The 26488-nt window shown below is 37.7% G+C and overlaps 1 protein-coding gene across 6 annotated transcripts; it reads left to right on the top strand.

Moving 5' to 3' along the window:
- The first annotated feature begins 119 nt into the window (after positions 1 to 119).
- On the top strand, positions 120 to 25023 carry SLC25A27 (solute carrier family 25 member 27). Of its 6 annotated transcripts, XR_010158032.1 has the most exons (10): positions 120 to 225; positions 2750 to 2941; positions 5883 to 5967; positions 9237 to 9359; positions 11636 to 11748; positions 15566 to 15650; positions 16991 to 17083; positions 17983 to 18085; positions 23235 to 23595; positions 24456 to 24544. XR_010158032.1 is itself a non-coding variant. In XM_016955643.2 (9 exons), the coding sequence occupies exons 1-9, from the start codon at positions 120 to 122 to the stop codon at positions 24564 to 24566; spliced, it is 1011 nt and encodes a 336-aa protein (XP_016811132.1). In that variant the 3' UTR covers positions 24567 to 25023. The 6 variants fall into 6 exon arrangements, 5 of the variants coding, with proteins under 5 accessions (XP_016811132.1, XP_527398.1, XP_016811134.1 ...); XM_016955643.2 differs by lacking the exon at positions 23235 to 23595 and having other exon boundaries at positions 24456 to 25023; XM_527398.6 differs by lacking the exon at positions 24456 to 24544 and having other exon boundaries at positions 23235 to 23867.
- Positions 25024 to 26488: the final 1465 nt, after the last annotated feature.

Genomic DNA, 26488 nt, shown 5'->3' on the forward strand with positions numbered 1-26488 from the left:
GGTCCTCACCCGGCCACTCGCCGGTTGAAAAGGGGCCGCCCTGGCAGGGAAGCGGCCGCCGCGGCGCGGTGCAGCGCAGCGGCGAGAAGGAGTGCGTTATCGTCTTGCGCTACTGCTGAATGTCCGTCCCGGAGGAGGAGGAGAGGCTTTTGCCGCTGACCCAGAGATGGCCCCGAGCGAGCAAATTCCTACTGTCCGGCTGCGCGGCTACCGTGGCCGAGCTAGGTACCCGGCTGCCCACGCCTGGGCCTCCCGGGCCAGTGGCACGCGCCGCGCTGGGGGAGGGAGCGCGGGCGGCTTCGCGCCCGGCAGTGCGCATCGGAGAGGTCGCCCCTTCCATGCCCGCCTGGCAGAGGTGGCGGTGGAGGCCAGGCCCGCGGTGGGAGGAGGAGGGATTGAGGTCTCCACGGCCTTTTCCTTCTAATCTCTTCTAATGCTTCCCTTAGGCATGTGCTGTGGTGCTTGAATGTTGTACTTTAAGAAGCTTCGCGAGCTGTCATTCCTCTGTAGGAATCATTTTCCTTTTCATGAGGATGACCTTTTTAAAAACGTAATCTGTTTTCCATCCTTACTGAGATCATCTCTGTGGTTTATAGTCTTACACAGCCACACTGTCATTATCTTGTGGGTCCAAGTTGTGGACCTACCTTGTGGGACTTCCGTTATTAACCTGCCACTCACAGAGCATCGACTACTTGACCTCTTTGAGTGTAATTCATCTATACTGTTTACCTTGCAGGATTCTGAGAAGTCAATAATATGTGATTGCTAAACCCAAGGCAGGACACCCATTAGTTGCAACATTTTTATAATTCCTACAATACCAGGGACTGTGGATATATATTTGAAAAGACCCAGTTCTGACCTTCTTACAGGCTGCTGGGGAGACAGAGAAAGACAATTATAATGTGCTACTTGTTATGATGAAGATATTATTAGGTGTCATAAAAGCATAGAAGAGCAGTTACATCTGCCTACATGAGTAAGAAAAAACTTTAAGAGGCCATCTAGAGTGGAATGATGATGCCCTTGAATGAGCAAGTAGCGTTTATTCCAAGGATTTTGTGAGTAGTATACTCATGTGTTTCCTGTGAAGCCTTAACTGTGTATTTTAAGATTACCCTTACATTTTCTTGCCTGTTACAAAAAAATAAAAAGAACAGTTCTGATGCGTTATCATTTGTAAATGTTAGTTGGTCCTATTTTAAGAGTTTATTTTTTAATTCTAGCATAGCCAGCCATGATCAGTTGTTTCGTGCTCTTCCATTTTTGCCTTTTAGCCCCTCTATTTTTTAATGTCTCTCCTTTCGAAAATGATGGAGAATTTTTACTTTTCATTGTTTTTACTGAAATAAAATTCATCAGCTTAAAAAGATCTAAAAGCAGATTGCTGAATGATATTTCCAGGTTTTATTTTTAACTGATGTGTCCCCCTCTGACTCAATGGCTTTTATACAGGACTATTCCTCGTTAAAAATTCATGGAGAGAATTGTGTGTGGAGAGTGGATGGGAATCAAAATGTGTAATGGTTTTAAGTACAAACCACTTCAGGAACCTGAAGCATCATTTAACAAACCAGCGAGAAAACAAAACTTATTTTGAAAGACATGATCTGTGTAATATGGAGAAATCTATTAAGATTTTTCAGGTTTCATATGTCAATAAAATATTGCTTGAAGTCTATGCAAGCTACTTCTGTTCTAGGGAAACTGTCAGCAAGATACTAACTTTTCCAAAAACCAGTGGTAAGATTTAATATTCACTTCCCTTCCCCACATTGTTTTCTCTTGGAAAAGGTATACTAAGGTTTTGTGTCAGGTGGTGGTCATTGAAAAGTCTTATATAATGTAAGTAATGTTCATGAACTTGTCTGAATGTTATTATTTTAATTATTCAGGACGTTTTCTGTATAAGGTTATGAGCTCTATCTTCCTTATGTAGGCCGTTTAGCTTAACTGTATTAAGGTAAAAGGTCTGTATCTAATTTAAAACTTAAAACCAAAAAATTTTTCCAAAATACAGTTAGTACTTGTAAGGAGGCCATGAGTAGGCGATGCATATAATTTAGTGCTGGAAAAATAATTCCATATATGCTTTAATTGAAAGGATATTGAGCTTATGACCCTTGCATATAAAAGACAACATTATAAACTCCATTACATCTTCTGTATCTCAAACATTATGTCAGTCATTCATCTGCATGTGAACATCACCCACAAAATTATAGAGTTCAGCTTCATCTAGCATTTGTTATAGTACATAAGAATATATAGTGCAGTATCCTAATGTTACATTAGATCTCAAATAATCATGGCTGCAGTCAAGAGGATAGCACACAATATGGATACTTTAAATTATTTCCCATTGAAAAGCAAAAATTAATGACTAACAGATATTAAAGTTAAATTTCTGAATAGAAAGAACCCAAGGCTTGTCATTTTAATTTTTATCGTTAATGTTTTTTGTTTTTGTTTTTGTTTTTTTTTTTGCTAGTGATCCAGGATGCTCTTGCGTAGTGATTCTTAAATTTGGGACTGTGTGAGAATCAAGTTTCTAAACCCTCTTCAACCTACTGAATGGGGCACGGGGCTAGGAAATTTCTAATTTTTAAAATCTCCCTAGCTGATTCTGATATATTCTAAATTTTGAGAACAACCAGTCTTGGGAAAATATTACTCCTATGATTTTAGATTTTTGTTTGTTTCTCTGAATGTTGTGGGTTTTTCCCTGCATTTGTGTTTTTGTTAGCAACCTTTCCCCTGGATCTCACAAAAACTCGACTCCAAATGCAAGGAGAAGCAGCTCTTGCTCGGTTGGGAGACGGTGCAAGAGAATCTGCCCCCTATAGGGGAATGGTGCGCACAGCCCTAGGGATCATTCAAGAGGAAGGCTTTCTAAAGCTTTGGCAAGGAGTGACACCCGCCATTTACAGACACGTAGGTATTTATCTTGATTCTAGCTGGTAAGTTTGTTATGAGTTCTGTGTTTGTCTCCTGTGCTTTTCTGTTTGTCCAAAAACAAGCTAGTTTTTTTATCTTACTGATACAATAACTGAACACATACAGCACATAGTCTTTTTTTATTATTATTTAGGTTTTTTTTTTTTTTTTTTTGAGATGGAGTCACACTCTGTCGCCCAGGCTGTAGTGCAGTGGCGCCATCTCAGCTCACTGCAACCTCTGCCTCCCAGGTTCAAGCGATTCTCCTGACTCAGCCTCCTGAGTAGCTGGGACTACAGGTGCACGCCACCACACCCGGCTAATTTTTTTTTTTTTTTTTTTAGAGAGTCTCGCTCTGTTGCCCAGGCTGGAGCACAGTGGTGTGACCCTGGCTCACTGCAACCTTTGTCTCCCGAGTTCAAGCGATTCTCCTGCCTCAGCCTCCTGAGTAGCTAGGATTACAGGCACATGCCACCAAACCTGGCTAATTTTTGTATTTTTAGTAGAGATGGGGTTTCACCATGTTGATCAGACTAGTCTCGAACTCTTGACCTTGTGAAATTTTTGTATTTTTAGTAGAGATGGGGTTTCACCATATTGATCAGGTTGGTCCCGAACTCCTGACCTCAGGTGATCCACCTGACTTGGCCTCCCAAAGTGCTAGGATTACAGGCGTGAGCCACCGTGCCCAGCCAGAACACATATAGTCTCTTAAGAAGAAAAAAATTAACTACTGATTATTATTAAGAAGTTACTGTCCTAAATTTTTAGAAACGCATACTCACGTATTTAGGGATGAACTGTCATGAAATCTGTAAACCACTTTAAAATATTTAATTAAGCAAAAAACAATGAAGCAAGCCAGGTACAGTGGCTTATGCCTATAATCCCAGCAGTTTGGAAAGCCGAGGCGGGATAATTGCTTGAGCCCAGGAGTTCGAGACCAGCCTGAGCAAGATGGCAAGACCCTGTCTCTACAAAGAGTAAGAAAATTAGCCAGGCCTGGTGGCACATGACTGTAGTCCCCACTACTTGGGAGGCTGAGGTGTGAAAACAGCTTGAATCCAGGAATTCAAGGTGGCAGTGAGCTTTGATCCTGCCACTGCTCTCCAGCCTGGGTAACAAAACAAGACCCCATCTCTAAAAAAATTAAATTGGGCCGGGTGCTGTGGCTCACACCTATAATCCAGCACTTTGGGAGGCACAGGTGGGTGGATCACCTAAGGTCAGGAGTTCGAGACTAGCCTGGCCAACATGGTGAAACCCTGTCTCTACTAAAAATACAAAAATTAGCCGGGCCTAGTGGCGCATTCCTGTAATCCCAGCTACTCAAGAGGCTAAGGCAGGAAAATCGCTTGAACCCAGGAGGCAGAGGTTGCAGTGAGCCGAGATCATGCCATTGCACTCCAACCTGGGTGACAAGAGCGAAACTCTGTCTCAAAAAAATAAAAAATACAAAATAAATTTAAAAAGTTAGAAAATTAAGGAAATATGGCAAAAATGTTAGCAGTTGATAAATCTCAATGGTAGAGATAGAGGGAGTTACATATTATTTACTTTTCAGTGTTTGAAAATTTTCTTAATAAAAATTTGTATAGGTTTAAGAAAGAAAAAGTGAATAGCTGATTATCATTTTTCTTCACTTAAGAACTTTAAACACAGAATTTAAATTTTTCATATTTTTTGAAAATTAACATATATTTATTACAGTGCCAAATCTCATGAGTCCCTGTCTCATAATCTAAGACCAGGCTACTCTGAAAGAGGACAGAGTTCACTGCCTAATCCAACACTGGCTGTAGTGTAAATGCAACACAGGTGATTTTTGCCCCAGTTCCAAGGCTACCTAACTAGCTATGTGGGCCTTAGTCACCCTTAAAGGAAGATGGTTGCAACTATGCCAGTTAGAACATTTTTCTGCTCTGCTTCCACAGTGGCACTCACAAGAGGAGGACTTGATTTTTTAGCTTGTGTACAGGAGAATATAAAGTTGGCTTCAAAGGAGGTAGGATAGATTTGGCATTTTTCTCCTCATAATGTTTCCTGAAGCATGAAAGGATCCTTGATCAGAAGAGTGCTCAGTTCTAATTTCTAAAATTTACTGGCTTAATATTTTTAAAGATTCAATTCTCCATATGAGTAAGTTAGCGTGTATCATCAAAAACTATCTAGAATTGTGTGCAGAGACTGTTACTGGTTTTCCAAGTTGTATATTTTTGAGTATCTTGAAATATTTCATCAACTTTCTAAAACATCAAGAAAAGCTCTCTATACAAATACCATGGTTGATTTTAATTATTTTGTTTTCCATCCTTTTAAAAATATTTTCTCCTTTGCATCCCATTATTATTTTGAGTTTCATTTCTTTTCATTTGTAGTTTGTTGTTCATTGTGTTGTTTTACAGCTAAGATTCATTTCATACGTTTGATGCTTAGCTGAAAAATTACAATAAATTCTCCAATGAAATTATGTATCTTTATTTAATGAAAATGCCTGCTGCGTACCAAGGTATGTACTAGGGCATCTGGGGTAAGTAAAAACAAACACACAGAGCCTGCCTGGAGAAGCTCATGGTCTGATGGAAAGATAAGCAAGAAGAGTTAATTTCTAATCAATATGATAAAAAGGTCAGAGAGCAGTTTCTGAAAAACATGTTTTTGAGTTGAGTCCTGAAAGACAAGGAGATGTTAGTAAAGCAGAGAAGGGAGAATTCATTCTAGAAAGATCAGACAGTGTGTGGGAAGGGCAGAGTCTGAAAAGAGCATGCCCCATTTGGAGAAGCATCAAGAAGCCCACGTGTTAGAAGCACCGGCCCCATGAGACAAAGACACAGCTAGAGAGATTGACTAGGCCATGTCGGAATGTCCTCTTATTTTATACATACATAAGCATATAGATACATATAGCCAAAGTTACCTTTTTAATGATCTTTTTTACCCAGTGTATTCTGGAGGTCGAATGGTCACATATGAACATCTCCGAGAGGTTGTGTTTGGCAAAAGTGAAGATGAGCATTATCCCCTTTGGTAAGTTTTGTTTGGAAAATAATATGCTGTTGCCCCAAATGCCTTAATGTTTATTAGGTTTATGTAAAATTGTGCATTTGTACCCAAATTGCCTTAAGTTATGGACTTAAAATAATAATTACAATATAAGTCCAGATAATTGAGCATTTACTGCAGATGTATACAGACATACATGTATATGCATATATAAATTGCATATATAGAGATATTTAGTATTTTACTGTTGAAAGAATTCTTATAGAGTACCTTTTTATTCCTCTTTTTATTAAGAACTCTCGGCTTTAGAGTCAGACAGGGATGGGCTCAAATTCCTGCTCTGCTACTGTATAACCTGGACAAACTGCTTCACCTTTTTTATCTTCAGTTTTCACAGCTATAGAAGTAATACAAACCATTAAGTGTTTTTATAGGACACGGTGAGATGATGAATGTAAGTGTATATTATTTAACGGAAACTGAAAAAATCGGTTACTATAAATAATATACATAGAGCTCCTATAAATAAATAGAAATATAGAAAACACACGCTGGGCGGGGTGGCTCACCCCTGTAATCCCAGCATTTTGGAAGGCCAAGGTGGGCAGATCACCTGAGGTCAGGAGTTCGAGACCAGCCTGGCCAACATGGCAAAACGCTATCTCTACTAAAAATACAAAAAATTAGCTGGGTTTGGTGGTGGGGGACTGTAATCCAATCTACACAGGAGGCTGAGGCAGGAGAATCGCTTGAACCCAGGAGGTGGAGGTTGCAGTGAGCCGAGATTGCACTGTTGCATTCCAGCCTGGGTGACAGAGCAAGGCTCTGTCTCAAAAAATATAAAATAAAAATAAAAAATTACATATATATATATAATTATATATGTAAAATTATATAACCTCTCAGCTGGACCACTGCCATCTAACTCGTCTCCTCCTCCATCCTCAAATGTGTACCCGGTATCCAGAGTGATTTATTTGAAACACAGATATTAACACATTATTGGTGTCCTTAAAACTTGTCACTGGCTTATCATCACCCACAAAATAAAGTGGAGATTTTGGAATGTGACTTAGAAGATCTGCAATATCTGGCCTGTGTCTTCAGAGAACTAAGCAATTCATTGATTCTCTTGGAAAGAGTGGTGCACTAATGAGCTGAAAGATTCCACTGCCTGCACATACCAAACTGTTCTTCACCTCTGTGTGTGTGTGTGTGTGTGTGTGTGTGTATATAGACAGAGAGAGAGAGAAAGCACAATAGAAAAATAAGGAAAGGATACCAATAGGCAGTTCACAAAAGAAATATACACGTTCATTAAACATAAAAATGTTCAAACTCACCAATAATCAGGGGAATTAATTAAAACTAACTTTAAGCTGTTAGTGGAAATATAAGTTACTATAGTCTTTTTGGAGCATAAATTACTTGTTAACATTTTTGAACGTGTAACCCCTTTGTGATTATAATCATTTATAAATGCTTCTACATATGCATTAAGACAGACACAAAGATATTGACTGTAGCAGTGTTGATGATAGAAAATTATTTTTTTAATTTAAACTATTGATTTGGAAGCAGTTAAGTAGGTTATGATATATTTATGGCATAACACAGCTATTGAAAGCTTGAGGTGGGTTTCATATGACTAACATGGGAAGATGCCTATAAAATCTTTCTTAGGGTTAAAAAAATCCAAGTCACAGCTATAAAAAGGGGCAATATGTAGAGTTTCACCTTTCAGGCAACATTTCTTTATCCTGTTTTTGAAGAATTGTAATGTACTAAGCTATACTAATTGCTTTCCCAGAGTCAATTATGGAATAGATTTATAGTCCTTGCGTTTTGGAATTTCTTCCAGAAGGGAAAGGTTTAAGTAAAAAGTGCAAAGGAAATATTATACCAGAACTTTTAGGGTGGATAGGTTTAATGTCCTTTTGACCCAATCAGAACAATTCATTCAGTCAGTAGGTATTTATTGGGTAATTATGGTATGGTATGCCAGTCTTATACTTAATACTGAGGCTATAGTAATGAAAAAGAAACAGTCCTGCCGTCATTCAGCTTATAGTAACAGAGTCGATGAATAAACAATTAGAAATATGTAAAAAATACAGAGAAAAGAGTGGTTATGAGAGATGCAAAGAGAAAAAATATGATAATGTATGTGCTCATCATTGTGTGGAGAAACAGGCATTTTCACAGGTTGTTGGTGGAAGTGCAAATTGATAAAGGTTTTCTGGAAAGCAATTTGACAGGCTCTAGCAAATGTTATGTAAATGTTCAAATTTCTTAAAGTTATGTTAGTTAAATAAATTATGGCATATCCATAAAATGAAATACTATCAAACTATTAAAAAGAATGAGGCTGCTCTGTATGACCTGATAGGGATGGCCTTTAAGATATGCTGTTAAGAAAACAGTGCAGAACACTGTACAACTTGACATTCTACGTTAGCGCTTTTACAAAGGAACATTTATACAGATATGCTTGTGTATGCACAAACTGTCAGTCATAACTTAGTGTTTAAGACTGTGGGCTCTGCATGCAGGCTGTCTGGATTCACATCTTGGCTGTCCCACTGATTAGTTGTGTGATTTGAGCTGCCATTCAACTGCTCTATGCTTCAGTTTCCTCATCTGACAGAGAGAATGACAGCACTGTCATGAGGGTTGATATGAGAACTAAATGGTATTTTTAAAATGCTCAGAACAGTGCCTGACATGAGCATTCAGTGAATTCGTTATTATCTCTGGCAAGGGATATAATAAAATAGTAATTGTGATTGCTTCACTGGAGGGGAGCTGGACGTAGAGGTCAGAAGGAGACTTTTCTTTTATACCCATTTGTAGCTCTTCAAGTTATTTTAAAGTAAAAGGAAATAAAATGCTTATTTTCCCCAAGAGACTACTGCAGTAATCTGGGTTAAAGTTGACCGGAGTCTAGCCTTTGTCTGTTAGGCTGACTACATCTGTGCAGTTTTTATTCCCTTGTAGTTGGAATTAAACTACAATTAAATTATCAATTCAGATGTGTATATCTTTGAAGCAACTGCTCTTTCCTTTGGATTTCAGGCCGTATAAGGCCTGAAATTTTCACTCATTGTACTCCTTTCACCTCCCATCAGTAAACAGTCAAACTGTTTACTTTACTCTGTGACTTACTTGGGTATATCCTTTTCTTTACTTGATCTGAAATCTCTTACCTAGGCCCTGTACCAGCTCAGTATTGGTTCACTATAAAATTCATGAAATTAATGGCAACTTTAAAAAGAATTTCCTTCTGCAATTAGGAAATCAGTCATTGGAGGGATGATGGCTGGTGTTATTGGCCAGTTTTTAGCCAATCCAACTGACCTAGTGAAGGTTCAGATGCAAATGGAAGGAAAAAGGAAACTGGAAGGAAAACCATTGCGGTAAGTTCTCCAATTAACCAATACCTCTCTTTTTCCCTTGGCCACCGTCATATTTTTAACAAGTACCTAATAGAATTCTCATCCAGTATGCAGTAAAGATATTACTTCTGACTTTTTTAATCTGGAAGTTCATTAAGAGGAACACTAAGCTGGATCTTTTCTTTGCACTAGGAAGTGTACATGTTCTATACCAGACAAATTATATATGTGTAATGTTCTTTGCTGCTTTTCCCAGCCAAGGCTAGACTTGTCCCCTACTGCAGGTTAACATAAACAGTTTGATTATTAAAATTTGCCCTGGTGTGAATCTCAATTTTGCCACTGTGGCTTGGTGTTGTGGAAGTCACTTAACATTTCTGGTCTCTTGGGTTTTCATCTTGATAAACTCGCTCAAAAGGCTGTCATGATGGTTAACATGCCTGACTGCTCATTAGTGTGAAAAACCTTGCTTTCATTCCCTTTCTCCTGCAGAAAGAGAGTAGCAAGGATAACGTTGCATATTGTCCCAACTTTCTTGTTGAATCTCATTCCTCCTTCATCTTGAAGCCCTCTTTTTCCCTAATATGGCTTTGGGATATAAAATCCTCCCATTGCATTACACTATATTACTAAAATCCACCTTTCTTCCAAGGGTTTCATGTTCAACAGTTTATTAAAATACCACTTAGTTTCCCCTGGGAAAGGGACAAAATCATGCAGATGGATAGACCTTTCCCAGAAAAAAGGTAATTACAGGATGACTTGAGCTGAGTACAAAGGGAGCTGCTCCTCTGAACACTCCAGGTCTGCAGCTGAGCCAGAGGCAAAGGAGGGTTTGGGGCCATCTTCACCGCTGACCACTGCTGTCTGCCCCTCTTCATGTAGCTGACTCAGTGGAAAAGGAGACTGGGCTGCTGCAGCCCAGGGTCCCCTTCAGCCTTCAAAGCATGTAGAGAATATGCACAGCACAGGAGAAAAGGGTACCACTGTGACTTAACCAAGTAGTTTATAGAACCCCAGGGCCCAGTTTGTCATCTTATAACAACTTCTAATGACTAAGTAACAGGGAGAAGTCACACTGCCTTGTTGGATAGGAGGAGAAAACTGGTTATTAGGATCCAGAATATCTGAGTTTTTAACTGATCACTCAGTTTTTTTCCCCTCTTTGTTCTTAATGTTGGAAATTTTTGGATTGAATGCACCTAATGTAGTACACTTTAATAATCAAACTCTTTATATTAACCTGTAATAGGGGACAAGTCTATATACTACAGTAAAAAGCATGAACATTGAGATCAGACAGCCTGGGATTCAAAGCCAGTCTTTACCACATTTTAGCTTTGTAATCATAGTCAAGTTCCTTACCCATTTTAAGGCTTGGTTTCTTCGAATGTAAATTAGAATCATATTATATACCTCACAGAATTTTCAGTATTAACATGCATCTCATGTATATTAAATGCTTGGTACTTAGTAAGTGCTCCATAAATTTTAGTTACAGTGATCATCATTCATGATCATAACTTCTCATGTAGCATAACAGCAATTATGTGTGTCCAATAAATATGTGATATTATCTTTTTGGTGAGATTCAGAGAGTGTGATGCCTGAGTAAAAGCCACACAGGCTAGTAAGTGGTGAAGGTGGCATGTGACTTCAGGTTTTTCTGACTGCATAAAGCTCAGACTTTTTTTTAATGCCAGAAGTTTTCATATTTGTTTATGCTTCTTCAGCACCATTCTTCATCTATCTATAGAGAAATGAGCAAGATAAAGATAGTCTACTAAATTTTCTTGAAGCTAAAATTCTTCCGTTTTAAGAACTTTTTATGAAATTGTCCTTTTTACTTCTTAGTCTGTCATTTTTTATGAGATTAATTGTTGTTAATGTCATTATTTGATGAACTCTAAAAATTTGCAGGTCCCTTCCATCTCCAGTAAAATTAATCCAGAATCTGATAACCTTTGGTTTTCTCCTATAATTAATACATGTACTGATAATATAAAATATCAAGAAAGGTATTTTTATCCATTTAATAATCTGAGAAGAGGATGATACAGTGTATAAAGATTTTGATTAAAAATATTTAAGTCAAATGTTGGCCTTTTTTCTAAAGGATTATTATGTTTATCTGTAAATTAGACTTGCATAGATTGCTTCATTTCTAATAATTCTGGATAAATTATATCTGGATGTTATTTACTCCAGATTATAAGAGCTATAAGTGAAGCTTATCCAGTTGCATTTCATACACAGGAATACATGGAGTTTTCACATTTAATTATTATTCTCCTTAGATTTCGTGGTGTACATCATGCATTTGCAAAAATCTTAGCTGAAGGAGGAATACGAGGGCTTTGGGCAGGCTGGGTACCCAATATACAAAGAGCAGCACTGGTGAATATGGGAGGTAATGAAAACTTTGTTAAATTCTAAAAAGTCCTAATTGCCTTAATAGTTGTAAGCACTTATATTAGGGAAATTAAAATTTATGTTTTATTTTTAATATATTGGTGACCATATATTGTTGACTGGCTGTATAGATGTTCTAGGTCATAACTGAATATTTTCCACAGAGCATTTTTGCTTCATTCTACAGTGATGTATGAAAAGGATAGGATTTACTAAAATAGGCAAATTGTGACAATAAGGACACAAGGCTAAACTATTTGTAAGGCCTCCCCTCCAGTCCAGACCTTCCTTTAAGATTAAAACTGATATATACAGCTATCTGATCATTATTATATCCAGACTGTCCAAATCTTTCCCCTGGCAATCCTGCTCCTATTCCTAAATAATCAATTTTTATACAGTCTCACACCCCAGGCTGGAAACCTGAATGTTCTCTTAACTCATCCCTACCCCTCACTTCTCATATTCACATACCAATTCTGTCTCCCAAATATTTCTTAAAAGTTTTTCCCCTCCGCCGGGTGCAGTGGCTCACGCCTGTAATCCCAGGACTTTGGGAGGCCGAGGCGGGCGGATCACGAGGTCAGGAGATCGAGACCATCCTGGCTAACATGGTGAAACCCCGTCTCTACTAAAAAATACAAAAAATTAGCCAGGCGTGGTGGCAGGTGCCTGTAGTCCCAGCTACTCGGGAGGCTGAGGCAGGAGAATGGCGTGAACCCGGGAGGCGAAGCTTGCAGTGAGCTGAGATCGCGCCACTGTACTCTAGACTGGGCGACAGAGTGAGACTCCATCTCAAAAGAAAAAAAAAGTTTTTCCCCTCCTATACCTACTACTTTAGTATCCTTAAAATGACCATTTCTACACCACCAGCCTTCAAAACCTCTCCGCTGGACCACTGCCACAGCCATCTAACTTGTCTCCTCCTCCATCCTCAAATGTGTACCCGGTATCCAGAGTGATTTATTTGAAACACAGATATTAACACATTATTGGTGTCCTTAAAACTTGTCACTGGCTTATCATTACCCACAAAATAAAGTGGAAATTTTGGAATGTGACTTAGAAGATCTGCAAAATCTGGCCTGTGCCTTCAGAGAACTAAGCAATTCATTGATTCTCTTGCAAAGAGTGGTGCAGTAATGAGCTGAAAGATTCCACTGCCTGCACATACCAAACTGTTCTTCACCTCTGTATTTTCTGTCCTTTTCCCTCCTCTCCTACATAGTTTTCTTCTAGAGGTCCTCTAATACTCAGCTAAGGTGTCTTCTTCACCAATATATTTTTCCTGAACCTGCCACAATCCCTTCCCCCATGCCGTTGTATTATATGCCCTTTTGTGTGTTTCTATAGCTATTATTGCTTGTGTCTCTTTTCCTTGCCTGCTACTGCATGTCTATATCCTCCACTATATTATAAACCCTTTGAAGGCAAGGACTGTGTTTTATTCATCTTTATTTTCCCAGACCCTCATACGTAGTCAATAAACATTTGAAGAATGAATTAATGAAATAATCCTTTCTAAGACCAATTATATGGTTCTAAGAAATATATAAATAGCATGTTTGAGGGTTCCAGAAATATAGCACCTAAACATCAAAGGAAGTCAATCTGTTTTCAGCTTTGCTATTAGAGTCTGTCTGTGTCTACTGTATATTTGTGGATATTTTGATTTTCAGAAAATCTTTATGATTGTACTTTCTTAATTCATTGGTTCAAAATCTATTGTAGCCAAAATTTCTCTTCCAAGTTCCAGCTATTTACTCAGTATCTTCATTTGGATATCTCAAGCACATTACTTTGAATGTGTCCAAACCAAACTCTTTTATCACACCAATTCTTTCTTAGTATGAGAAAGAAGCTAGAAACTCTTCTTTCACACCATTCTTTCTACATTCTTCATAATTTCAAAAATATATCACCACTCTCTCAGCTGTACAAGCAGAAACTCAGGCATGATTTTTGGCTCTTCTCTTTCATTTGCTCCATTGCTTATATCCAAGCAGTCACCAAATCCAGTCGTTCCATCTTCCAGGTATATCTCAAACTCATACACTTTTCTCCATCCCTGGAGCCATTCTGTAGTCCAAGTATTATTTATCCCCTCCTACTGGACCACTACAGAGGCCTCCTAACTAGTCTTTCCATATCTACCCCATTCCCATTTTGCCCCACTATGCCTTTGAAACTGATTTTATTAAGATTATCTTTGCTACTACCTTATTTTTTTTAATTTAAAACTGTCTTCATTTTCACCATCCCTATAAATGGTGCCTCTGTCCTTTAAATTGTTCACACTCAAAACCTTGCAGTTGTTTTTGATTTCTTTCTCCATTCCATATTCGGTTTGCTGGCTGATCCTGTTGATTCTTCAAAATTTATCCAGAATCTGACCAGGGCTCCACAACTCCCTAATTCAAGTCGTCATCATCGCTTACTGGGATTACTGCTCTGCCTTGTTTTCCTGTAGTCTACTCTTAATAGGAACTATTGAGTTATATTAAGTTCTAGTAAGAACTCGATAGTTCTATTAAGTTCTAAATAGTAACCTTGGGCAGTCACTCCTCTGCTCAAAAGCCTCCCCTGGCTTCTGCTCTTCATCATCTAGACTCTGCTACTTCTTGCATATTCTGCTGCTGCCGGCCCAGTCTTCTGGCTGTTCCTCTAACACAGCAAGCTGACTCCTGACTCAGGGTTAGAAAACATACTGTATTTTTGCCTGGGGCAATTTCTCTTAGCTATCTACAGGGTTGTTTTCTCATGTTTTCTTTTGGTCTCTGTTCAAATGTCCACTTATCAAGAGGTCTTGCCTGATCACCCAATTTAAAATTAATAGAAACTATTCCTCCCTACCCTCTGGTACTCTCTGTCCCCTTTCCTTACCTTCTTTATCTTCAGGGCATTTACTTCAAGAGCAAGTGCATCTGAAACACCATGTAGTTTACTTTATTGTCTCATCCCACAACAGAGAGCAAGGATTTTTGTTCATTTTGTCCATGGCTGTTTCCCCCAATGTGATCAAATGTACCTATCCATTCTTGCCTCATTACAACTTACTTCCCCATACTTTAGTGTGGGTTAACTTTATATAACTCTAGCATTGTGATGTCATTCTCCTATTTAAAACCCTTCCATAGCTCTTCATTGCCATTAGAAAAATGTATAAAAGGGCCAGGCGCGGCAGCTCATGCCTATAATCCCAGCACTTTGGGAGGCTGAGGTGAGCAGATCTCTTGAGCTCCGGAGTTGGAGACCAGCCTGGGTAATATAGTAAAACCCCATCTCTACAAAAATATTGAAAAATTAGCCAGATGCACACCTGTAATCCTAGCTACTTGGGAGGCTGAGGCACAAGAATCGCTTGAGCCCAGGAGGCGGAGGTTGCAGTGAGCCGCGATCACGCCACTGCACTCAAGCCTGTGTGACAGAGACCCTGTCTTGAGAATGTATAAAATGCTTAATGTAGAATAATAGTCAGGACCTTTTATTTATAAGTGACAGGATCTCAATTCAAATTACTTGATCAAATTACTTTTTTGGCTAAAAAAGTAATTTATTGGCTCAAATACTGAAAGGCCCAGGGGTTGAGCTGAATTTAGGCATAGCTAGATTAAGGAGTCTAAATGATACATTGGACTTTCTGTCTCTTCTTCTTTTTCTCTCCCTCTATCTGTAGCTGTGCTTTCCTTGAGAACAAGAAGGATTCCTTGGTAGCTTTCATCCTGGTACACATTCCTGCCCCAAGCCTAGCATATTCTTGACACAAAAGACATTCACTGTTGACTGATGAATATTTAAACTTTTTCCATTGCCAGATTTAACCACTTATGATACAGTGAAACACTACTTGGTATTGAATACACCACTTGAGGACAATATCATGACTCACGGTTTATCAAGGTAAGGATTGTTTTAGTTGGACTCTGTTTTTTTTTTTTATCACTTTTTCTTCCATATTTGACATAAATTCTTTAGGCTCATTTGATTGGGATTGTACTGGCATCACCTTTAGAGAAGAGTACATTTATAAAGAGAAATTTCTTAAAGTTTCTTGCAGTTAGAATGGGGAAGAGAAAGACAAAGTTATAGGATGTTTTGGATTAAACCTCTCAAAATATTTGCATCTTGATGGGGCCATCCCAGGAACAGGCTATGATGATGGACTCTCCAACTCATTTCAACAGATATGTTTGAGTGCCTTTTATGTTAAAGGCACTGGGCAGGGCTCTGCACTGGGCACCAAAGGGGTAAACTCAATTCCTACCCAGGGAACTTACTAACCAGGAAAACAAGACAAATATAAAAACACTCTACAGGAAATGCTAAAAGGAAGCAACTAGTTACTACAGGGTTCAGACGAAGGAAAAAACATAACCACTTGGAAGGATCCACAAAGGAGGTAGAAATAGACAAGGGTTTTGAAAGGCTGTGACTCTTCACAGAAAGGAATAAGAAGGGCTTTCCAGGAAGGAGCAGTACCTTGATCTCTTTGCAACACAATTTCAAATTATCCATTAGAATGACTTATTTTATAGATGTCTACTGTCCTTGACATTATAGTGATTTCATTTAGCTTCTGATCGTTTCCAAATTCTAAAACTTCCTATGCTATTTAGATGACCCTAAAAGTAGACAACCCTAAAAGTGTAATAGTGTCAAGTCAAATATTTGGAGGTAGGGGTGTGTGTGTGCACGCGCATGCACACACGCATGTGAATTTAACCACTCCAAGAGTATTACTGACTCGGCTTTTGCAAGTACTGTTCTATCTTCTTGTAACATTCTTCCTTCAGGTCTTCATATACATGTGTCCTTTGTAACCACTCAGTTCTGCTGTCACCCCCGGAGCTTTCCCTGACTGCCTGTCACCCAGTTGCTCCCTGTCACACTTCCCCATGTTTTTTTTCATAGCTTTTGTCAGCTTCTGAAATTATTTATTTGACTTCTGCCTTTTCCAAAGTGAAGTATAAGCTCCTCAAGGGCAGGGTCTTACCTGTCTTGTTCACTGCCTAGAAGAATGCTTGACACCAGCAGGTGCACAATGCCTGTTTGTTGACTGACATTCTTTTTGTTGTTTTTCTACCTCTTTAATTAATTTAGCATTAATTTTAAGCAAAAAGAGCATTATGAAGCTTGTAAGAATGTATTTAGTATTATATTCTTTCTGAATACCACATTCCCTTTCCTAAGCTACAAACTACTACATACCATCTTTCAATTTCATTTATTTGTATTTATAGTTTATGTTCTGGACTGGTAGCTTCTATTCTGGGAACACCAGCCGATGTCATCAAAAGCAGAATAATGAATCAACCACGAGATAAACAAGGAAGGTAGATAAAAAGTCTTCAGTATCCATGTGCTTGAATATCTGTAATACCTTTGTTTTTTAAAGATGCATCTCTGCATTTTTTATTGATAGAAATGTATTTGTGTGTTTTTTGAGAAAATTGAGCGCATTATTTTTATGCAATTACCTGCTCTTTGATGAAAAAGTGACATGCATTTGGGGAGATAAGCTAATGAACAATCATATTATTTAGACCCAAGGTTTTTATTATGACTTTATTGTTTTTAAAGAATTGTTGAAAGCATATTCTGCTGAGAATTTACAGAGCACTTTCTTCAGATGCTTATGACTTGAGTAGGTAACGTGGAGAATCTGATTTGATATGAAATAGTATGTTCTCCCTGGAAGAGAAAAGATAGAGTGAATTCTAAATATAAGATCAAGGGTGGCATGAATCAGAAGAGTTAACCTTGAAAATATCTTTAAGATCAAAACAAGTTATCTGTATCTGTAGAACCACAAATATTTTTCTAAACTAGCAGAAATTTTATTTATTTATTTTTTTTTTGAGACAGAGTCTCACTCTGTCTCTCAGGCTGGAGTGCAGTGGCGTGATCTCCCGCTCACTGCAAGCTCCGCCTCCCAGGTTCAAGCCATCCTCCTGCCTCAGCCTTCTGAGTAGCTGGGACTACAGGCGCCTGCCACCATGCCCGACTAATTTTTTTAGTAGAGATGGGATTTCACCGTGTTAGCCAGGATGACCTCCATCTCCTGACCTCATGATCTGCCTGCCTCGGCCTCCCAAAGTGCTGGGATTACAGGCGTAAGCCACCGCGCCCGGCCAATATTTAATTTTTATAAGATTCCTTAGACAATTTTTATGTACATATATATTTTTTTACACAGAAAAAAATTAACAAAAGGATCTTGTTTCCTTTTTAGGGGACTTTTGTACAAATCATCGACTGACTGCTTGATTCAGGCTGTTCAAGGTGAAGGATTCATGAGTCTATATAAAGGCTTTTTACCATCTTGGCTGAGAATGGTAAAGTTAGGTTTACTTCCTTTGTTTTTTTTTCTTTGTACTTAAATTACTTTTAATTTATAAGCATTTTCCCTTTTCTCTTCTGGTTTGAAGCATGGCCCTGCCCCCCAAATCAAGGTCCTTTCTTTCTTTTTTAAATCTTCTTTTATTTCCTTTCACTTCTCCTCAGAGTTATCTTGCCTTCTGTGGTAGAGTAAGGTAAAATAAGTTACATCCATTAACGAATAAGTTGATAGTCTTGTTATAAAGCCAGTAAATAGATTTTCTGTAATGTAAAATTTTTAGTATTTCATTTAGCAATATTTTAATACAATATTTTAGAATATATATACAGATTTTACACTAGAGACCTCTCCTACAAAAAAAATAGTTTCAAAAAAATTTGTTACTTTGATAGCAAATGTTACATTACCCATTAATATTTATTACCACAAAACTCTGCTTAGTAAGAAAACATTATGTTATTTTTATTTGGTTTAGATGTTATTTTTCATTGCAGTGAATTAAGATATAGAATTAGATAGACTTGTTTAAGCAATATAGCAAATAAAATATAGAATTCTAATTCTATAATGTAGAATTAGATAGACTTGTTTAAGTAATATAGCAAATATAATAAAAACAAAGTGCTGACGTTTTTTGTAAGTTAAAACATTTGAAAGAATAGGTGAGTTATAGGTTTAGAAATTCAAGCAATCAAAAATTAACACAATATATTATAATACAATTATATATAATGTAATATTATATGTATCTTTTTAATTGAGTACCTACATCATGCAAAGCCCTATACTGAGGACTCAGCTTTGAATAAGAAACTATAAGTGATAAATGTTATGGGAAGAGTGCATAATGCTATGGAAGTATATAGCAAATAAGCACAGCCTAAGCTGGCAATTAAGAAAACCTCCCTGGAGAATGGAATTCTGAATTTAGATTTGCAAAATGAGTATGACTTAGCCAGGAAAGAGGGCAGGAAAAAAAACATTCTCTATAGAGGGACAGTTGGAGTGGACAGAGAGCAGGGTGAGTTCAAGGAAACCTAGCAGACCAAGCCACAGAGACCTCATGGAGAGAGTCAAGGGGTGAGACCACAGAGAGGCAGACACCACACTAGGAAGGACCATATGAGCCAGAAGAGTAATGGGCACCAGTTTGAAGAAATATGCATTTTTAGAAAATTTGTTCTGCCTGTCGTGTGGATTGGGAAAAGGCCAGGAGTAGTGATATATGAGAGATAATGGTGGCTTGGACAAGAGTATGACAGTGGGAATAGAAGATGGATTAAAAACATGTTTAGGAGGTAGAAAGGGAATAGAAACATGACTGATTGGATGGGGATGGGAGAATGGTTGGAGAAGATAAGGAAAAGTCAGACTTCATTCCCAGATTCCTGCTCTGAGCAACTGAGGATGATGATGTAATTTTCTAAAACGGGGATCATCTGCAGGGAAGATTTGGGGATAAAATAAGGTTAGTTTAAGACCTATGAAATTTTGGATACCCATAGGACATCCAAGCAGAGATGTCTAGATGACAAACTGAATATATTGGTCTATGTCTTAGGAGAGAATACAGGGATGGAGGTTTAGATTTGAGCATTTTCCACATATAGATGGTAATTGAAATGTTGATAATAAATGATATCATCAAGGAATAGTAGGTATTTGTGTATTAACATGAAAGTAATAGCCAAAGCCCTTGGCAATACCTGATAAAAGTATACCAGAGTTTGAGATGTTATTTTGGTGGTTTTGATTATACCTTGAAATTATGTCAAAACTGTGGTTGTTTCTTACTGGAAAGGTAAATTTTGATTTGGCCTGCATAAACCAGGCACTGTTATAAGTGCTGGTAACACTGAGGAATAACATAGTCTTTGCACTGGAGGAGCTTACAATGAGATGTAGAAGTTAAACATGTAAGTAGTTAAAATTACAGAAATAATAAAAATTACTAAATAAATACTACTGAATCACTTGGTATATGGCCAACACTGTGCTAATCATTTTCATGACTTAACTCGTTGAATTTCCCCAACAATCTGTGCAGCAGGTTACTATCATATCCCTCTTTTATAGAGAAGAAAACAAAAAGCATCAAAAGTCTAAATAGCTTGGCCAGGTGAGTGGTTCAGGGCATCAAACCCAGGTGGCCCGACACCCAATAACACAGCCTTATTAAGGAGGTTGTATTCTTGCTTTACCAGTGGTATGAACAGTACTCTGTGGGAACACAGATAGTGGAGTAGAAATGGCTATGACCATATTTGGAAAGTCGCAAGAGGCTTCACAGAGCTGATATTTGATCTGGGCTTTGAGGCATCAATAGGCGTTTGTCAAGAGAAACATAAGGGTGCAACATGAGCATAGGCATCATGTCATGTGTAGGCCTGTTATGTTTGAAGAACTACAGAAAATTCAGTCTGGTTGAAGAATAGGTCCTCATAGGGGAGGTGGTAGGAGATAAGGCTAGAGAAGTACTTAAGGACCAAGTTGGGAAGAACCTTGTGGGCCAAGCCTAGTAGTTTAGATGAACTCTATGGAGCACTTGCTTAAGCCCGGGAACAATGTGCTAAGGTTTGTTTGACAGCAGGATTACTTTGGAAGTCGTATAGTAGATGCATTGAAAGCTAGGATATAAGAAAGGAAGTTCTAGCAATGATCTAACCAGTTAGATGACTGTAGAAATGGAGAGGAGATAAATTTTAGGGACATTTATGGTTAACTCCATAGGACTTAGTAACTGATTATATGTAGAAGGTGAGGGACAGAAAAAAGCAAATGGGACTTCCTGTGTTTCTAATTCTAATGCAGGAAACTAGGAGGATGAGTGAGACCATTGCAGAAACACAAAATCAGGGTCAGGAGGGATGAGGGGCAAGTAGAATATTTAAGTAGAAAGGATGGGACCACTTTGTTTAATCCTTTGTCTTTATACATATGACTCAGGAAGTATAAATAAGGAAAAAAAGAGTACTTAATATGTGCAAAGCTCTACATACATTACTTTTTAAAACTGTATAAGAACCTAGCAAAACAAGCAGTATTATCCTCATTTTTCAGATAAGAAAATCATGGCTCAGAGTATAAGAAGCTTGCCCAAGTTCATGTAGCTAGTATGTGGCAGAGCTGGGAACTGACCTCAGGTCTGTTCCACTCAAAACCCTATGCTCCTTACTGATACAATATACTGATTTGCTCAACATCCTGCAGCTAGCTACAGAAGTTTTAAAATTGAAGAGACATTCCTAGCAGTGGACGGGTATTTAAAGAAAGGCTGGCTAACCACCAAAGATCACCAGAAAGTCACTGCCTGGTTGACTTGCCACAGTGCATGACCCAGAGCACAGAAACCTAATTCATGAGCATTTCCAAGTAAATTGGCCTTGAAAATACAGATTCGACTCAGCTGATCTCATTGACACTGATGATCAGGCCACAATAGTTGGCTCATTCACACTGCACAACACATTTGGCAAGTGATTTGGATGTTCAAGTCCTCTGGCCAATGTGTTTTTTCCTAAATTCAAGCTATATGGGTACTCAAGTAATAATTAGAAGGTTACTTTCTTAACACAGATTCAAAACAGGAAGAGCTTATTTGTAAACTTAATCAACCCAAGAGAGCTCTTATGTGTTCAACTCCACAGTAGCAGGCATGAAAAGGGACCCTGCTTCTGGTTTTTCTCTAGCCTTATGGCAAAAGATAGACCAAAAGAAACAATATGGGTTCATATACACTGGGATTATTTGCAATGCTCATAGCTGTATCAGCGAGAAAATCAGCAAGCAAACATAGTGCCCACATGTGCTACTCCTGTACAGAGGCTTGGTAAATCCCATTTATATACCACCCACATTTTTGGCTATATGATCTCCCACTCTTTAAAAACTCTATTCAAAATCCAGCTAAACTCTATCCTGATCCCTTCTACTGGGTAGAGGTACTATGACCTTGCTTTGCTCAGTCCCTGGTTAGTACTTATTTCATTTGCCTATGGATTTTGTTGCTATAATATCATTAACATGAAGAAGATTGATTACCACAGCAATTAAGAATGATTGCATAGGGGTTCTTAACTAAGACCTCTGCCTTCTTCATCCAACTCCAAGTATATTGGTTTACTTCATTTTTATTACAAGAATATGGTATCATCGTAGCTTTGTATTCCTTATTTCATCTATGTCATCATACCTTTAAATAACCAAGATATATTCTCCTAAATCCACTATTTAGTGAATTCTCAGTTTACTAATATAGCATGCTCAGTATTTCCAAACAAATATGAGATAAACCTTGCTTTACAAACAAAACCAAATACATTTGATTTTCTAATTGCTTAAGCTTATTTATCTACTCTAGAATGATAGAGCTACTCTCTGTTCAATTTTGATTAGAACTGAATTAGACAGGAATTATTAGATCCAAGGCACTCTTTCTCTGTTCCAGTGTTTACCCTGTGATTTCCCTCTGTGTCTTTACAGTTTACATCTTTAGCATTTATGTCTTCTTCTAACCCTTATTCTTTTATAATTCCTTTAGATGTAGCCATACCTTCATTCAAGTTAAAGACAAGCCTTTCTGAACTGGAAGGGCTTCTATTTAATGTGAATTTTTATATAAATGTTGTGAGACATCAGGTGTTGGTTTTATGACCTAAATCTCCATGGATAATCTTTCACCTTCCTCACTTTCAAGTTCTAAAGTGACTTATTTTTATGCTCCATATAAAAACTAGATATAGAAAAGCCTGCCTAGAATTCAGGCATCTTGAGTCCCAGCCCTTTAGCCAGTAATGGTTCAATAAAAAGAACTCTGAGAATGGAAAACAGAAGCCTGGGGTCTAGCTCTACAACATGTCAACAGGCATTTGACTGCTAAGCTTCAGTGGTCTCATCTGAAAATCAGGGATATTAATATCTTTCCTTTCTATTGTAAGATGTTGTTTAGAGAAATCTTTGATATATAAGACATAAAAAATGCTTTGTAAATTATAAAGTCCTTTACAAAGGTGAAATACCAAAATATTTGTTTTCAGCCTAAGTGGTTGCAAAATGACTTTGTCATTCAAATATATGTATGCACATATGTAGACTATTTATAATTGCTTTGAAATATGCACTAACTTCTTTGGTTAATCTTTCAGACCCCTTGGTCAATGGTGTTCTGGCTTACTTATGAAAAAATCAGAGAGATGAGTGGAGTCAGTCCATTTTAAACCCCTAAAGATGCAACCCTTAAAGATACAGTGTTCAGTATTATTGAAATATGGGCATCTGCAACACATACCCCCTATTATTTCTACCTCTTTAGGAAGACACCTATTCCACAGAGACTGATTTATAGGGGGCAGCACTTTATTTTTTTCTGGAAACCCAAGTTCTCTTTGACTCCTCTTTTTGTCCAAAAGTGATCTGGTCGGATCTCACAAGGCCATCCAATGAGACCCCGCACAGCATTTTCTAAAGAAGAATCGAAGCCTGACCACTTTCACCTTGGGCAAGAAGGTTTGGCCTTTGAGTTGCTATTCTATGCTGAAGAGCCTGCTTAGAGGAGGAGTACCAGGAGGGAGCCAGCATTTCAGATCTGAAGTAGACGATAGGAATGTGGAAGAACACATACATAGTGCTTAAGAAATACATTTAACCTGTTATGTCAGTATTTATCATTGAAGTTTGATAATTCACTTTTCTGTCATTGTTAAAGCGTACATATTGTAAATTAAAGGGAGGTGAATGGAAATTAATGAATAAACATTTTGAGTTTCCCTAGTGTTGAAGGAAGGTGTACTTTTTCTTGTCAGAAAGATAAAAAAAATCAAGTTGAGATGATGTTTGAATTTCAAGAAAAGAGGCTGCTTTCTGTCAGTGCCCTCTCATTAGATCTGTGTTAATTAGTTAGCACTCCACTGCACATGCTAATGACTTCCTCTGACAGCCACACACCGAATCTTGATGAAAAAAGAGAAGAGCATTTGCCTTGTTACATAGTCTGTTACAAGCCAGATATGTTGCTAGCTCTCAAGAGTTGTAATATATTAAGAACTACAACTTATTTGATTAAAACTCAGCTGTATAGATCCTTTTATAAAGCATTTGTTAAACATCAGCCTTTCATTGGTATTTTAAAAGCAAGGCAGATATGAAGTCAGCCAACTCTGACATGCATCCTTTCTTATCTCCCTTACCTGACACTAGGGGCTCTAGAGAGGCAGAGAGAGCACTCACAAATCACACTAAAACTGCCAGTGGCCTGACTCTTACTCAGTTTAGCAAAAATTCTTGCCTAAAAAGTGATAAGTAAAAATCTGTTTATGGTATACAGCTATGTCTCCAATCTTTGAATCAAATCCATGTTCTTATTTTAGAAAGGTAAGAGTTCTTCAAATTCAGCTACATACCACCGGCTCTCCCAACCTCAGACGGTGGGCATTTCTGGATGGATGGCTGCAGTTATGGATAAAGGCTGTAACTGTTAACACAGAAAAACACGAAAAGCTCAGGCCCAAGAAAGGCCTTGGAGCCAGCCAAACAGAATTTGTTCTAATGGACATGGATGATGTTGAACAGAAAAAAGTTTACAAGTGCTCTGTGGTTGCACTAATGTATACTCACTGCCATTTTAAGAGGGGGAAGTACACTTTAAAATATATTTGAATGTCATGTACTGATATGCAGTAGCTTATTGTTTTTCTAGTTGCAGAGAATGTGAAGTTTAATCTCTTAAAATATTTAGATGGTCTACGTTTTCATTGAATTTGTCAATATGTAATTGCGTTGTAAAATATATATATATATATATATATATGCTTAACTTCCCAAGTGTTCTGCATTGAACCACTTAGGGAAAATTTTGTTTGTTTTTATGTTTTGTAATTTTTAAAATTAAGTAAAGACTGGATCAAAATAATTGCATCCAAACTGGACCGTGAACAATTGATTTAGCTTTATTCTTTGTGGGGTCGGGGAGTTGGGATGAAAACACTGCTTACGCACTGACATCATTCCTTGGGATCTGGATCAACACGAATTTCAGGAACTTTTAACCTGAAATGACTCCTTGGGATTATCTAATTTAACCTTCCCATTTCACATGTTAGTAAACTGAGATTCAGAGAAGTAGAGTTGTTTATGCTCATGAGTGACTTAGTAGCAGAGCCAGGATAAAAACACAGTTCTCCTAATTAATATGATTATTATGACTGAGAGTTATTGTTCACTAATTAGGTACCAAGGAAGGGTCTTATGTCATGGTCACAACCCAGTAGAGTCTTCTAAAAACAGATTTTTCCTTATGGCATTTTTATGTCTCATACATTTTAGATGAATCTGAATTGTCTCTAGCATACATTTTAGAATGGAGTCACCATGCTTTAGCTTGAACATTAAGACCTTCTATAACCTAACCAAATCCAGTATACCCAATACTTATCCAATCACATTCATAATTTTCTGGTGAAATCATATCTACTGATTATTTTGGAACATTGCTTATTTTTGCCAACTTGGAATCATCTTGTTTTCCAAAATAATCCTCAGTAAATAAAAAGGATTAAAAATTTCAGTAATTTTTGTGTCCATACTCACAGACTTAAGAATTCCAAACTCAACTTACTTATAGTACTACTCTATGTGGTATTTCTCTACATTTTTTCTCCTCTCAAATGATTTTTTTCTTACTGAAAATACATATACTTATTTTTAATTATGTAGTTTTTTATATGTATAAATGAATTAGTATATATAATTATAGACTAAATTTGCCATATATAAGATATAAATTATATATGAATTAATTTATATATAATTAAAGGGATAACATTTATTAAGTTTGCTTTCAATATGGAATAACATGTCTTTTTCAAGTGCTCCAAATACTATTTGATTGTAAGCTACTAGTGGGTAGGTATACATCTTCCATTTTTATATAAATCTCTGCTCTCTTTAGTAGCATTTCTTTGCTATTAAGAAAAAATGATTACAGCTACGTATAACATGAATCAATTAATTTTATCTTTATTGTTTTAAGAATCTGTGACTGGCCAGGCATGGTTGCTCATGCCTGTAATCCCAGCATTTCGGGAGACCGAGGTGGGCGGATCACGAAGTCAGGAGATCGAGACCATCCTGGCTAACATGATGAAACCCCGTCTCTACTAAAAATACAAAAAATTAGCGGGGCGTGGTGGCGGGCGCCTGTAGTCCCAGCTACTAGGGAGGCTGAGGCAGGAGAATGGCGTGAACCCAGGAGGTGGAGCTTGCAGTGAGCTGAGATCATGCCACTGCACTCCAGCCTGGGTGACAGAGTGAGACTCCGTCTCAAAAAAAAAAAAAAAAAAAGAATCTGTGACTATCATATGAGTCTGCAATTTCTCTTTTACTTTGCTAATAAAAAAATAAA

This window comes from Pan troglodytes, chromosome 5, assembly GCF_028858775.2.
Source record: "Pan troglodytes isolate AG18354 chromosome 5, NHGRI_mPanTro3-v2.0_pri, whole genome shotgun sequence".
In the NCBI taxonomy this organism is placed as follows: domain Eukaryota; kingdom Metazoa; phylum Chordata; class Mammalia; order Primates; family Hominidae; genus Pan; species Pan troglodytes.